This window comes from Caretta caretta, chromosome 11 (genome assembly GCF_965140235.1).
Source record: "Caretta caretta isolate rCarCar2 chromosome 11, rCarCar1.hap1, whole genome shotgun sequence".
NCBI lineage: Eukaryota > Metazoa > Chordata > Testudines > Cheloniidae > Caretta > Caretta caretta.
This window is the reverse complement of record NC_134216.1, coordinates 10794829-10808526: the sequence shown is the minus strand read 5'-3', so window position 1 is coordinate 10808526 and position 13698 is coordinate 10794829. Positions and strand designations below refer to the sequence as shown.

Here is a 13698-nt window from a genome sequence, read left to right as displayed (position 1 = left end):
GTTCACAGCGTGACTCAGTCACTGGGCGTTGATACAACGCAAACATAACCACACTGCAACACAATGTCAAGGTATCACACCGCTGTCAGTCATGACTTGTTACAACTCCACCCGACACACTCTTCCCCAAACACTTTGAGGGACCCTGGCAACTTGGGTTCAATTACCCAGCAGCCCATGTTATATCATGTATGCAGCTCTCCTGAGCAGTACTCCGTCCCCTCTGCCTGACACGAGGAAGGACATATGAAGCTGCAGCCAGAGCCCCAGTTCCTCTGGGGATTCACTGTTCTCCTGAGACCAGCTTTTCATGGGCTACGGAGAAGAACACTGCAGAAAGTAAATAAAAACATGAACAGTATTCACATGCATCCATAGTACTGTACAGGGCAGAGTGCTGGGCACACACAAAAGTATATGCGTTATTAAGTCATATGCACTCAGCATACCAAACAGGAATAGAGCATGAGAAAACCAGACAGGACAAGTAGTAAGAAAGTGATGTGAAAGTGTAGTGACTGAGACCAATACCAGCAGGCAGTGGAAAGAGGCATGACTTGTGGAAAGAAAAGGGAAACAAATTAAAAAAAAGACTGATTGGCCAGAGGAGTGATAGAGTGGATGCCAGGAGGAAAGAGACCAGAAGACAAATACTAAGGGCTGTACAGTGCAATACAGATGAATATTAGCCACTAAAGTAGAATAAATGAAGAAAGTGGTGGGAAAACCACCACTCAGAGAACACTTCTGGCTAGGGATGATAGCTGATCAGCCACAGCAGTGACAGGTTGACAGGAAATACCAGATCACGTACATGGGGCATAGAACATCATCAGAAGAGGTCTTTCTTCTTTCTTTAGAAGCCTTCTGAATTCCTAAAGTATAAACCAAACAAAAACCGTTATCAATGAAATAGACACATGCATCAGGCCACAGTCACTTTTATCTGTGTTCAACTTTAAAAGGCAAATAATGTATTAAAGACTTCTCCTGGTTTGCTTCGTTATCTAAGGGGGAAAAAATCTTGTAAAAAGCCAAAACTTGAATCACTTCTCTGCACTCAATTCGGGCTTAGAACGAGTTAATACAAATTACCACAGGACTCATTCACTAAATACCTTACAAGAAATTTTCAGTGATAGGATGTAGAAATTACACTCCTGTCGACTCTCACTAGAGGCTTTTGGAAGCTATAGGATAATAGACCCGTTTTCCAGCCAGATCCTCTCAAAGAAAACTACTCTGATTTCTCATTAAGGAGCTGGACTCAATAAAAAAAAATTACTTTAGCTTCCACACTATGAAAGCCTAGGCAGGGCCATGAGAGGCCATGAGAATAGATTTTTTTAGTGCCGGTATGGTGGTAAAACCAGATGAAGTTTTTAAATTGAATGTGACCCCTGGGAGAGCTTGTAATGGAGAACAAAAAGGTGAACATTAAAAATTAATCTTCTTACAAAAACTGAATGTCAAAATAACTGTTCCTTATATCAAAAATGAAAGCTACAAATGGAAAAGGCTCTTTATGAAGCACCATCTAAAGTTCAATCAATTAAAATTTTAAAATCAATAGACTGGAAAAGCATACAAAACACCAAGCTGATCATCACTGGAGACGGCACAGTTACCACTGCAATGTCCCTGGCTTTTCAAAACGAGAAATAAAATTTTACATATTCACAGCCTTCCCACTTAAACTGAGAGGAAGGCTGGTCTTGTGGTCACAGCACTGGGCAAGCACCGTGATGATGTGGTTTCATTTCCTGCTTCTGCCATAGACTCCCTGCATGATCTCGGGAAAATCACTGTATCTCATTGTGCTTTATTGTCAGCCTACAAAATGAAAATAGCATTACTTTCTCCCAGCCTGTCTCTCTCATCTTTATTTAGACATAAACTCCTCATGGCAGGGACTGGTCACTTACTGGGTGTACAGCTCCTACCACAATGAGGCCCCGATCTCAGTTGTACTATTGCAATACCCCCAACAGTTTTACAATTCACTAAAAGTAAGGCAGCATGCTGCAGCAGAGAAAGGAGTCAGGAGATTGAGCTCTGTAGTTAATGTGAGATGTGAACTTGGAAGAGTCACTTAAACAATCTGTGCCTCAGTTTCTTCTTCTGAAAAGGGGGATAATGGTGCTTGCTCACTTTTGTAAACAGTTCACACACAGGTTTCAGAGGAACAGCCGTGTTAGTCTGTATTCGCAAAAAGAAAAGGAGTACTTGTGGCACCTTAGAGACTAACCAATTTATTTGAGCATGAGCTTTCGTGAGCTACAGCTCACTTCATCAGATGTATACCGTGGAAACTGCAGCAGACTTTATATACACACAGAGAATATGAAACAATACCTCCTCCCACACACACACATTTCTTACTGACATTACATTAAAAATACAGACACACACTTCATGTATCTGGTTGAAGTACCTTTTCACTGTCAACATGCACAACATCTTTGGCTTCGGGATCCTCTTCCCACAATGGAGCTCCTTCTGGATCCTTTAGAAAGGCCACCACTGACTGCGATGAATGGAAAGACAACAAGGGGCTTTTAAACATAATTGCTAGCAGAACAGAAGGGATACCATCCCAAATGCCACTTTTCCGCTAAGCTGACTTTTTGTCTTCCCTTTCAGCAACAGCTTTTGCCATTCTGCCCTAAAGCCATACCCTTTAATGCAGCGGAGGGACCCTGGGTAGTGGAACTGATGCAGTTTATCTGAACAAGGGTGGAAGATGCTGGAGTTGAGGGGCTGTTCAAAGGCATGGACTCCCTGCATGACATGAATATCCCAGGTCAGCAGGGCTTGTTCTCTCCATACAGCTGATGGAGCCAGGGCAGAAAGAGGTCAAGAGATGGGCATGATCCGGTTAGAGGACACACTGCTGCAAGGATCCTCCAGACCACAGTAGACTACTTCAGCGGAACTAGAGTCTGTAAAGCAGCTCCTCAGCTGGTCCGTGGCCTGGTGGGCTAAGATTCCTCCCTGCCTTCGAGACAGATTCTTATTCCATTCAAGCAGCTCACACTTGAGAAGTCTAGTGTACTCACAGCCACACATAGTTAGTACATGCTCAGCTGGTCAAATTAAAGTTTAGGTTTGAGCTCAACCAGCTTAGGTGGTGTTGAAGATTTGTCTACTTTAGACTTTTCAGACATGTTAGCCGACATATGCTAACACCCCACCTTTTATTCCGGTCTAGACAAGGCCTTAGTGACATTCTTACAACCCCTTTGCCTTCAGTGGGGCTGCAACAGTGTAACCGACTGGAACTCGGTACAACAATCTATTCGTGATGGGCAAGAAGAAAGATTGCGACTACTTCCCAGTTAGCTCTGAAAGGCTCAGAGGAGGGAAAAGCAGTATCTGTGTATTTTAGTTACTCAAGTCAGCAGACAGACCTCCTAATACACCTAGGGAGCAGATCTGCTGAGTAAGGAGACTTTACTTACTCAGGCACTTTTGGGAGAAGCAACACACATTACCACGGTGGTAACAGAGATGGGTCCCATCTAGACAGGCCAAACCATCTTATAATGTCATTGTAACTGTAGCATAGATAATACTCAGAAGCTGCGGGCAATAACCTCCCTGACCAGTGCTGAAAGAGGGCTCTATAACATGCGGGGGAGGTAGGGCAAGTGAAAGAGTAGGAGAAAGGGAGAGAGAGATCTTCTGCAGTTAAGAACAATACATTAGATTCTGCTCTCTCTTGGAGCTGCCAGAACTGTGTCTAGATCTCAATTATACATCAGGGGAAGAGGTAGGGGGTTCAACCTTTTAACGGCTATCAAGCATGATTTCAGGAATTCCCATGTGCCAAGTTCAGCTATGTAGAAACAGATTCCATGAGAGGATGAAGGATTAAAGGGATTTAATTCATCCAGCCTCTCTCTCGCAGCCAAAAAAAAAGACGCTGTGTCATATTTTCTGGCAGGGGCACGCAGCATATTGCCTTCCACTCATTCCTCTGCTCGGTGGAGCTTCCGTAGTTCCTGTGCATTTTAAAAAAAACCTTTTAATCCCAAGAACATAAAAAGCAACTACAAGGGTTCCTGCACTCCCAGGTTAGGGTTGGAGATCTGGACAAGGTCCACCCACCGTGTCAGAGAGTCCATCACAAACACTGTGATTAAAAACACACTTTGATCTCGTAGCACAGACAGGACCAAGTTGTGCTTTAACTGTTTTCTCAAACCACACCAAAGCTTTGAACTTAGCACAGATGTAGCACAGTTCAGGAACCTAGTTTCCACTCTATATTGCAAGATCAAACCATGTTCCAACATGATTGGAATGCGTTACCTAGGGAGGTGATAGAATCTCCTTCCTTAGAAGTTTTTAAGGTCAGGCTTGACAAAGCCCGGGCTGGGATGATTTAATTGGGGATTGGTCCTGCTTTGAGCAGGGGGTTGGACTAGATGACCTCCTGAGGTCCCTTCCAACCCTGTTATTCTATGATTCTATGATGGACCCAGGCTCCCCAGCACAGTGGTGAGCCCCATATGAGCTGGTTGTTAACTGGCCATATTATGGAAAGTAAACTATAATGAATCAGGATTCTAATAAGAGGCTTATTATCCTTTAGATTTGACACATAAATCTTTCAGTTTTAAACACGGACTTGCAAGAGCAAACTTGATTCACAGATAATACCGGGACTAATTTACTGGACTAGCACTTCTGTGTATTCTCTTTGCTATTATTGAAGAGATTTGTGTTTTAACAAGTTTTATCCTTTACAGAACAGGAGAAAATTCCCTTTCAGGTAGATCCTGCAGTGGAGGTTTAAATTCCAACCCTGCATTTATGGCATCCTGGCCTTACGCTACAGAAGACTACAAGTTAGACAGCATGGTCAATCAATTAAAGCAGATGACTTGGAATGAAAAAAAATCCTGGTTTCTGTTGCCACTGAGTTGCTGTGTGATGTGGAATAAATCCCTTACCCTCTTTGTGTTTTAGTGTGCCCATCTGTAAAATGGGTACAATAACCTACCTAGCTGGGGTACTGCACAACTTAGTAGTTTGTGTTTGTAAAGTACTTGGAGATGCATGGCCAAAATGCAACTGAGGGAGATATATCACAGCCTATGCAAGATGAAATAGGAAGAGAAGATGAGCTTTAAGGGAGAAAGCCCTTGCTCTGAGTAGCAAAGCTAGTGAGAAAGTTTATGAAAATCATGTTGAATAATGGACTGATGCTGAACTGATGCATTTGGCAAGCTAACTTTAAAGACACTAAACTGGTAATAAGGAGTATGGTCTTTGAACATGGCGGCAGGATGGTTCCTGGATAACCTCTTTTCATCTGCACCAGGGCCAGATACCCCGTTCCTTGGGTCATCAATGAGTTGCTTACTCATCTTCAGTAGGCAGTGGACAGGGTGGATTGTAGGGCCATGTAATCCAGTCAATAAGGTCAGGGGAGGCCCAAGAAAGATATGCCAAATAGGGCAGTGGAAATGGGGAAAGCTCCCAGCAGAAGCTGAGAGAATAAGTAACAGCCCATAATGTTTCAGAATGTACCTGCTCCTCTCCCTAGTAACAGCACACTAATCCCTTTGGGGGTATGCGCATGCCTTGCGGTTTACCATAGCCCATCAGCCAGCACGGCAGAACCATTTGTCCCTTGCTGCGGCACCATTTGTAGGGGATATGGGGTGCTTCCTGGCCTCCGCCAAGACCTTTATTGAACAGGGTGGGAAGACAAGTGCCCTTACCCAACAAGGACTGAAGACAGGATAGTAGACACAGAGTGCTCCCGGAGGACCATAGATTCAGCCCTCTGCCCATCTCAAAGATAGAAAACATACATCCCCTGGGAAATACTGGCTTTAAAGGGAACATGCAGGAGTGGGCTGAAAGTCAGCCAGTAAGCACAGATCTCACAGTGAAAGTTCATGTAACCCACATGCATCGAGCTCTGCAGGTTTGTTCATCTCCAGTTCAAAACCTGGCCCGAGGCAAAAGGGAAAAGTGAATGCCGTGGTGTTAGTCTGGGCATTAGTCTACGAAGTGCTCAGGAGAATCCCCGTTCAGAAGACTAAACCTGCTGGGAAAGCAGGAGATGCTGCAGGGCTGGATGGAGGAGCTGCAGCAAAGCTGCATAGGTAATGTTACTGCAGGTCTGGATCTGGTGCAGTGGCAGGGCTGTGGAGGGCCCAGCACCAGGATCAGAAGACATGTTGCTGGTTAGGATGTAGGTTCCCTGCCAGGGCTTCTTCGGGGCAAGCTCTGCAATGTCTGCCTGACCTACAGAGCTTTTAATCTGCTGCACCAAAATTCACACATTCATTTGAATTTTTGACAGTCTTTTTCCTTCTTTCATTGTCCCTATAGAATTTTGCTTCCTGTTGGTCTGTGTGAAATCTCCAGGAGGAAAAAGGAGGTCATTTTGTTCCCGCTGTGCTCAGGGCAGATCCATATGAATATAGGCTGCCATAATCAGATCAGAGAAAAGACCATTTCATCTCCCTTTAAAGCTCATATCTCGGCACTTAGAACAACAGAGAAAGTATTTTCCAAAATGCTAACACTATTAGTTACACACTGCCATTGACAGGATCTCATGGCAAAACAACATATTTGTTACCAGCCTGCAAGTAAACTACATTACAATTTAACATTGGTTCTATCTTGGTAATCATATCCAACTTTTGTGGTTATGTAGCTGACAGACGCATAGAGACGGAATGACCTAAAGGGTTTTTTTTTTTTGGTTTTTTTTTTGGTAAACAGCTGTTTGTGAAATTTACCCTCTCCCTGCCGCCTCCTACACAAACTGCAAAAGCCAACATTTGTTTTTAATCCACATATGTCTCCCCATCCCCCCCCACTTTCCAGTGCCAAAAAAAAAATCAAATATTTAAATTTACCTTCAGTGTGACAGCTCGGTTATATTCAGTGTGAAATGCACCATCCCTGTTGAATGAGGAGTGGGAAACAGTGTTAACTTTCAGGAATGTTGCTAGAAATCATACAGCTGTTTATCCTGGCATCTCGTTATCCAGAATAAAATTATTCTACTCAAATCACAGAACTGTGTGAAATGCACAGCAAAGCAATTTAAAAAAGGAAGGGGGGAAGCTCTCAAGTGAATAATTTCTTCTGCGAACCCTTAATGAGAACGTTTACTAAAGGTATGATCTTCGGAGACGCAGCTGCTCAGCACCTCTTACATTTGCAATATTGCCACTCTTATTACGCGTAATAATACGCAGCACTTTTCATCAAAAGATCTCGAAGTGCTGAGCAAAGGATGTATGCATTATTTGAGATGGGGCAACTGAGGCGGGAAGTGTCTTGCCCAAGGCCACCCAGCAGGCCAGTGGCAGAGCCAGAAATAGGTCTTCCTGGTCCCAGTCCAGTGCTCTATTCACTAGGCCACACAGCCTCCCTCAGATTCATACCTCTATTCATATAGGGCCTGATTCAGCAAAGCATGTAAGCATGTGATTACATTCCATTAAATTCAATACCTTAGTAAATTCACCTTTAATGAGACGTAGGCACATGCTGGGATGCTTAGTTGAATAGGGGCCTGGGCTGCTTTAAATGTCCAAATGCACAGTGGCAAGCTAATAAGCCCCTGTATTAAAGTGCAGTATTATAGAATACAGAACTAATAACGAACGTCATGTGGATGTTACACAGTAGCTTGAACAATTAGTAACAGCAAATCTCATCCCAAGCCTATACTCACTTATAATGCAATAATTCCACCCCTTTCTCCTTTGAATTAGGATCGGCTTTCATCTTCTTGCATACTTTTCGGCTTTCTGCATCACTGCAAAATACAGAGAGACAGGAAAATATATGGTTAAAAAACAATCAAAATGCGTCCAACATTTAAAATAAAATGCATAGCTCTGGTTGCTCGTCAGCTTTGTTGTGATTACTGGTAGTTTAGGAACGTCACTCACTTAAATCTCGAGCAACAGTGTTTTCTATCAAAGTTTACAAGCATACGGGAACCTTGCTGCAGCCAACTCTGATTCTGACAGTTTGTACATGGGTGATAAAATGGGGACCAATAATTGCAGTTCCTGCCCAGATTCCTCTCTCTTAGAACTGAGTTTAGCTGCTACATGTTTTACTGTGTAGGCAGGGGTTCAGTGCAGGTGACTAAGAGAGATTCCACAAAGAACGTGTCCACAGCTTTATTGACAGGATTCGCGAGCAAACAGTGTTGCAGGAAGGGATTTGAACTAAAATCAATTTTTTGTATCTGGGTAGAAGGGAATTCCAGGCAAAAGGGGCAGGCAGTGAAGACAAGAGTGGGAAAGGGATAGAGGCTGAGTCAAAGGGGCAAGAGGGGAAGAAATTATACAGATGTAGATGCTAATTCAGGAAAAAGAAAAGGAGTACTTGTGGCACCTTAGAGACTAACCGATTTATTTGAGCATAAGCTTTCGTGAGCTACAGCATCAGATGAAGTGAGCTGTAGCTCACGAAAGCTTATGCTCAAATAAATCGGTTAGTCTTTAAGGTGCCACCAGTACTCCTTTTCTTTTTGTGAATACAGACTAACACGGCTGCTACTCTGAAACCTGTAATTCAGAAAAGCATCCCCGTTCAGGACAGTAGTTCAGCATGTGCTCAAGTCCCATTGAAGCACATACTTAAGTGCTGTCCTGAATTCCGCACAAAGGTCAGAGTGGAGTTGCAAGGAGCCTTAAAGGTTGACGTGAATGTGAAAGGCAAGAGAAAGCCAATGAAGGAATTTTGCAGAGAGGCCAAAAATGGTCAGGTGGCATGGGAAAAGGAGGATTTGCATCGGCAATGCTATTCTTTGCATAGACAAAGACCGAGATTAAAAGGCTTTGAAACCTGTTCCTCAGCAGCCGGCAGCTGGTACTTTTTGCACTGATAAATCAATTTAGAAAATGAAAACGCTGAGCGCCCGTCAATGTTGCTGAAATTTACACTAATTAGAGCCACTTATGAAAGCCTAGACGCATTGGGTATGTCTATACTGCAATAAAACACCCGCTGCTAGCCCATGTCAGCTGACTCGGGCTCAGGGGGCTCCGCGGTGTTGAAGTCTGGGCTTGGACTGAAACCCAAGCTCTGGGACCCTGCAAGTGGGAGGGTCCCGGAGCCTGGGCTTGGGCTCATCTCCGCTGCAATTTTATAGCCCTGCAGCCCAAGTCAGCTGACAAGGGCCAGGTGTGGGTGTTTTGTTCCAGCGTACACATCCCCCATGGCTGCCAGGAGCCCCAATAAACGCAGTGTTTGTGACCGAGACTGTCAGGATAATGGTCTGTCTGCAACAACGGACAATAAATTAACACTGTGTTGCAGATAAGAGCAAAAACTCTGTGTGCAGACAATTTCTGAACACGCTTTACAGATAGCATCACGTTAAAGAAAATAGTACTGACACATAGAAAAACTACATCAGAGTGTTATTCTGTGGATCCAAATTAGCATGTCTGTAACTATTCCCCCAATTTTTCAGTATCAAAATAGCTTGTAGTCTTGGGGGCTTACTAAACTCACATCCGCTCCTGGATTCACAGATCACGGCCAGTAACAGATTTCCCTATTCTTCACCTTCAGACACCAAGAGATCGCATGCTTGCTTCTCCAATACAGATCTCATTATGGTCAGCAACACCTTTGTTACCTCCAGGCTGGACTACTGTGATTCACTCTCCGTAGAACTACAACCAGACAGCACTCTAAGGCTGCAGCCAGTACCAAACAGGGCTGCCCATCTCATGAGCAAAGTGAGCTAGTGACAGCATGGGACCCTGTGCTCCACTCTCTGCACATCAGCTGAATGCAATTCAACATATTGTTTACCATCCACAAAGCCTTAAATAACCATAAGCCGAGCTATCGGAGATCTCCCCACCCTCTCTGGCCTATCATGCCACCTCCACTCATCCAAGATGCTCCGGTGAACTGACCCACAGGCCAGGCTCAGGGGAGCCGATGACAGGGCATTCTCAGAGTCCTAGCATCCAAAACTCACTCTCACCAGGACACTATAGCTGAGACATAGAGGGTCCATCTGGACTAGAGCTTGTGCTGCTGTTGTAATTGGAGTAACTGGTTGCCAGTTAACACGAGCTAGCTAATGCCTTTGTACATGCTACTCTCGACACCCCGCAAACGTTAGTTCCAGGACACATACAACTGTGGTTTACCCTACATCTCAGCTTCATCTTAGAACAAATTTTGTGGAGTGTCTAGTTTAGCATGTACAAAGGTGCTGGCAACTCTACACAGCACAAGTTACAGTAAGGCCACAAGCTCTCGTCTAGACAGACCTTTGGATCTGCAGATAGTGTTGCTGTATATTTGCTTTCTGCTGCTGGGAATGTTTATCTTGGTCTGTTGAACAGAACACTGGAATGGGAGTCAAAAGATAGATTCCATTCCCACCTCTGCCACTGATTCACTGTGGGGAAGTCACTTAGGAAAAATGAGGCTTTGGGAGCTGTTTGTAAAATAGGGATAGGTTTCAGAGTAACAGCCGTGTTAGTCTGTATTCGCAAAAAGAAAAGGAGTACTTGTGGCACCTTAGAGACTATGCTCAAATAAATTGGTTAGTCTCTAAGGTGCCACAAGTACTCCTTTTCTTTTTGAAAATAGGGATAGTGAGACTTACCTTTGAAAAGTTCTTTAGATTTACAGAGAAGAAGTGCTACACAGTATTGTTCTCCGATGGACGGGATGGCTAGGTATTAAAATGGGTGCCCTACGAATACCTGTAATGAAGATAACCCAATGCAATTCCAACTAACTCCACACTTACTTGGGCATCTATTAAACAATGGGAATACAAACAACAGGTGGTACCTGGTCAAAAACCAGCCTCTAAAGCCTTGCCCACATATGTGTATAGATGCACAGGTGCAAACCCACTAGTATAGACAAGGAAAGCTATGATTTGCACTGGTGTTTCTAACCCTGGTTTCCAGCACAGGTACACCAGGCCACGAAAGTTTCACCTATCTACACTGGGGGGTTTGCATTGAACAAGCTACACCCATGGCTGGATCACAGCAAATCCCCAGCACAGATGAGGCTTAGATCTCCATCAGTAATTTTTTCATGCATCACTGCAGAGTCATAGCTTCACAGGTTCCAAGGCCAAGCTTTCAGCATGTCAAATGCACCATGCAGAGGCTTCGTTAATATTTCTTTGGAAGAGGCAAAAAAACAAACAAGTCACTGAGACGGGAATGCTGAATCTAGTTATTTTTATCTTTGCTCCTTCTGCTTATCTCCATGCAAGCCATAAAATAAAATAATCCGCAAGGTGTCTGTTGATAGTAACCTTCTCCAATACATTTGGTAACTGCCGTTATTCTTAACGGTAAATACCAACAGAGATTCAGCCTCTGCTCTGAGGAGATTTACCTCCTTTGGATTTCAGCCAGCAGCCTCTCTCTAATGACAAGCGCTTCACCTCTCACATGGGAAAGGATAATTAGGTCTCCAGCTCTTCCGATTTAATTATACTGTTTGAAGTGGAAAGGAAGTTCGGTACAGGGCTTGTTTAAAAAAAAAAAAAAAAAAAAAAATCACACACACACACAACTCCCAAACTGACTGCCAAACTTATAAGACATTAGAGATAAGGATCCAGGCTCAGGAGAAGTGGTTACTAGAGACATCTCAGAAATGTTAGCTTAAGTAATGAGGTCATGAACTCTGCCCACATTAATACTGCTCTACTTCCTCATGCCGCCCACTTCTGCACAAATGTTAACCTCAGTAGCTCAGTGTCACACCACCGCTGACAAGGAAGAGGCCACAGCTTTATTTACAGTGTGTTCCACAAATGATCCAGCTTTATCTCCTGTGTTTAGCCCAAACCAGAGGCCAGAATATCCCCCTCCCAAAGGAGTGGGCACAACAGGAAACTTGCTGAAAATACCAACAGAGAAAAGGAAGCTGAACCAAAGTAGTACCATCTCACCACCTCCCACCACTCTGGCTCCACAGAAGCCATTAAGTGATCTATAGTTTGGGGGAGGGACAGGGCATATGGAAAGCCACCTTGGGAATATCCACCGAGCTTCCTGGCATCTGACAATGCTGCCCCTGCCAACATTAGCTTGCATGGAAACCTGCTTTGTATTGCTCACCTCCCCCCCACCCCCCACAAAGGCAATGGAGTTGGCCCAGGTGCAGGTGAGGAATCAGTGGAAACCCCTGAGGGAGATGTGCGGCTGTGGAACTCTAGGGGCAGCGTGAGGGCATTTTGCCTGGGTGAGGTTGTGTGAAGATCCGTGAGCTAAGAGCAGGAAAGGGATATGTTTTCAACTCAACTTCCAGAGGGATGGCAAGTCAATGAGGTAGAGAAATACAGAAGGGTGTTCCCAATGCCAGGAGTTGCAAGGAAAAGGCTCTTGCACCAATTGTGGCCAGGCTGCATGGAGGAAGAGAGGAGAGGCCACTGCTAGATAACGGGGAGCAGAAAGACAAGGTCCAGGAGTTTGGCTGCAGCGAGCCCATGCAGGGTTTTTAGACACCTAGGAAATCAAGGCTGAATTGGATACTGACTTGAATATAGTGACTGGTGGTGGCGGCGCTATTGATCACCATCCCATCAGGTGCAAGTCTAAGATCCCCCTGGCAAATTCTGAAATCCGCAGGACAAGACGTGATGTGCTGGCTAATGTCCCCTCTCGCTCAATTCAGGGACCGCAACTTCCAGAATCCTCTAGAGATTTCTCTCCTCAGACAATGCTGACCCTTGACTTCTCACCAAGGAAGTCAAAGGAGCCCTATGCCTGCATCAGCTTCTGGCCAGAAAGTGACACTTTCTGGCTAGCAAAGGTCTGGGAAGTTTTTCAAACCCTCTTCTAGAATATGACAAAACTCTATGTGAAGAACAAGTTCATTTCTATAGCCCACAGTAAAACAATGCTACTGTGTGGCCAGGCTGAGCCATATCATCTTCACATAGCACCAGCACCTGGTTGTAGCTTGCTCTGGGGTCAACACTGGGCTCTGTGGTCAAGACAAGTCTGTAGCTGCACCTGATGTGGTCCCAGGCATAAGAGAAGTGGCTAACAAAGACGTCTGGGAAGCACTGTTTTAAATAAGGTCAATAACTCTGCCTATATTAACATTGGCTTGCTCCCACATATGCATATCCATGTACGCCCAGCTGAACCATGCACCCATATCTCACAATCTGAAATCTGGCTCAGTGACTCCTTCCTGTTACATTTTGTTTGCCAGTTCTGGTTATTGATACGACAGCAGCACCTACAGGCCCCAGCCAACACTGGGGCCCCAGTGTGCTAGGCCTTGTAGACAGACAGACAGACAGCCCCGCCCCTGAAGAGTTTACAATCTCAACAGACAAGACAGAGACTGAGTGGCAGGGAGAATCAGAGAGAAACAGTGATGGAGTGACTTGTCCAGGCTCACACAGCAGGTCAATGCCAGAGCTGGACACAGAACCAGTGTCTCTAACACCCAGTCCAGCATCTGATTCACTGGATCACAATGCCTCTCAGATACACTTCAGATGCTCAAAGAAAATCATCATTCGGGACTGTCCTTCTGCCATCAGTGTTCCTGATCACTTTTTGCCTCTTCTCTTTAAGTGCTTCTACTTCCCCACAACGAGCCAGGAAAAACATGCATGCTACAGACCCAGTTATAACTCCAGGTTAAGTGGAGTTTTGGAACATCCCTTGGATTTGTCCTGCCAAA

At 44.6% G+C, this 13698-nt stretch overlaps 1 protein-coding gene across 1 annotated transcript in view; it reads right to left on the bottom strand.

Moving 5' to 3' along the window:
- PDIA5 (protein disulfide isomerase family A member 5) overlaps positions 1-13698 on the bottom strand; it is a 136639-nt gene that overhangs the window by 86251 nt on the left and 36690 nt on the right. Inside the window, exons 4-7 of the mRNA XM_048869818.2 lie at positions 7715-7798; positions 6888-6933; positions 2435-2527; positions 815-875 (exon numbers count right to left, since the gene is read on the bottom strand). Of these exons, the coding sequence (XP_048725775.2) occupies positions 815-875; positions 2435-2527; positions 6888-6933; positions 7715-7798 (284 nt within the window). The remainder of the gene's footprint in view (positions 1-814; positions 876-2434; positions 2528-6887; positions 6934-7714; positions 7799-13698) is intronic.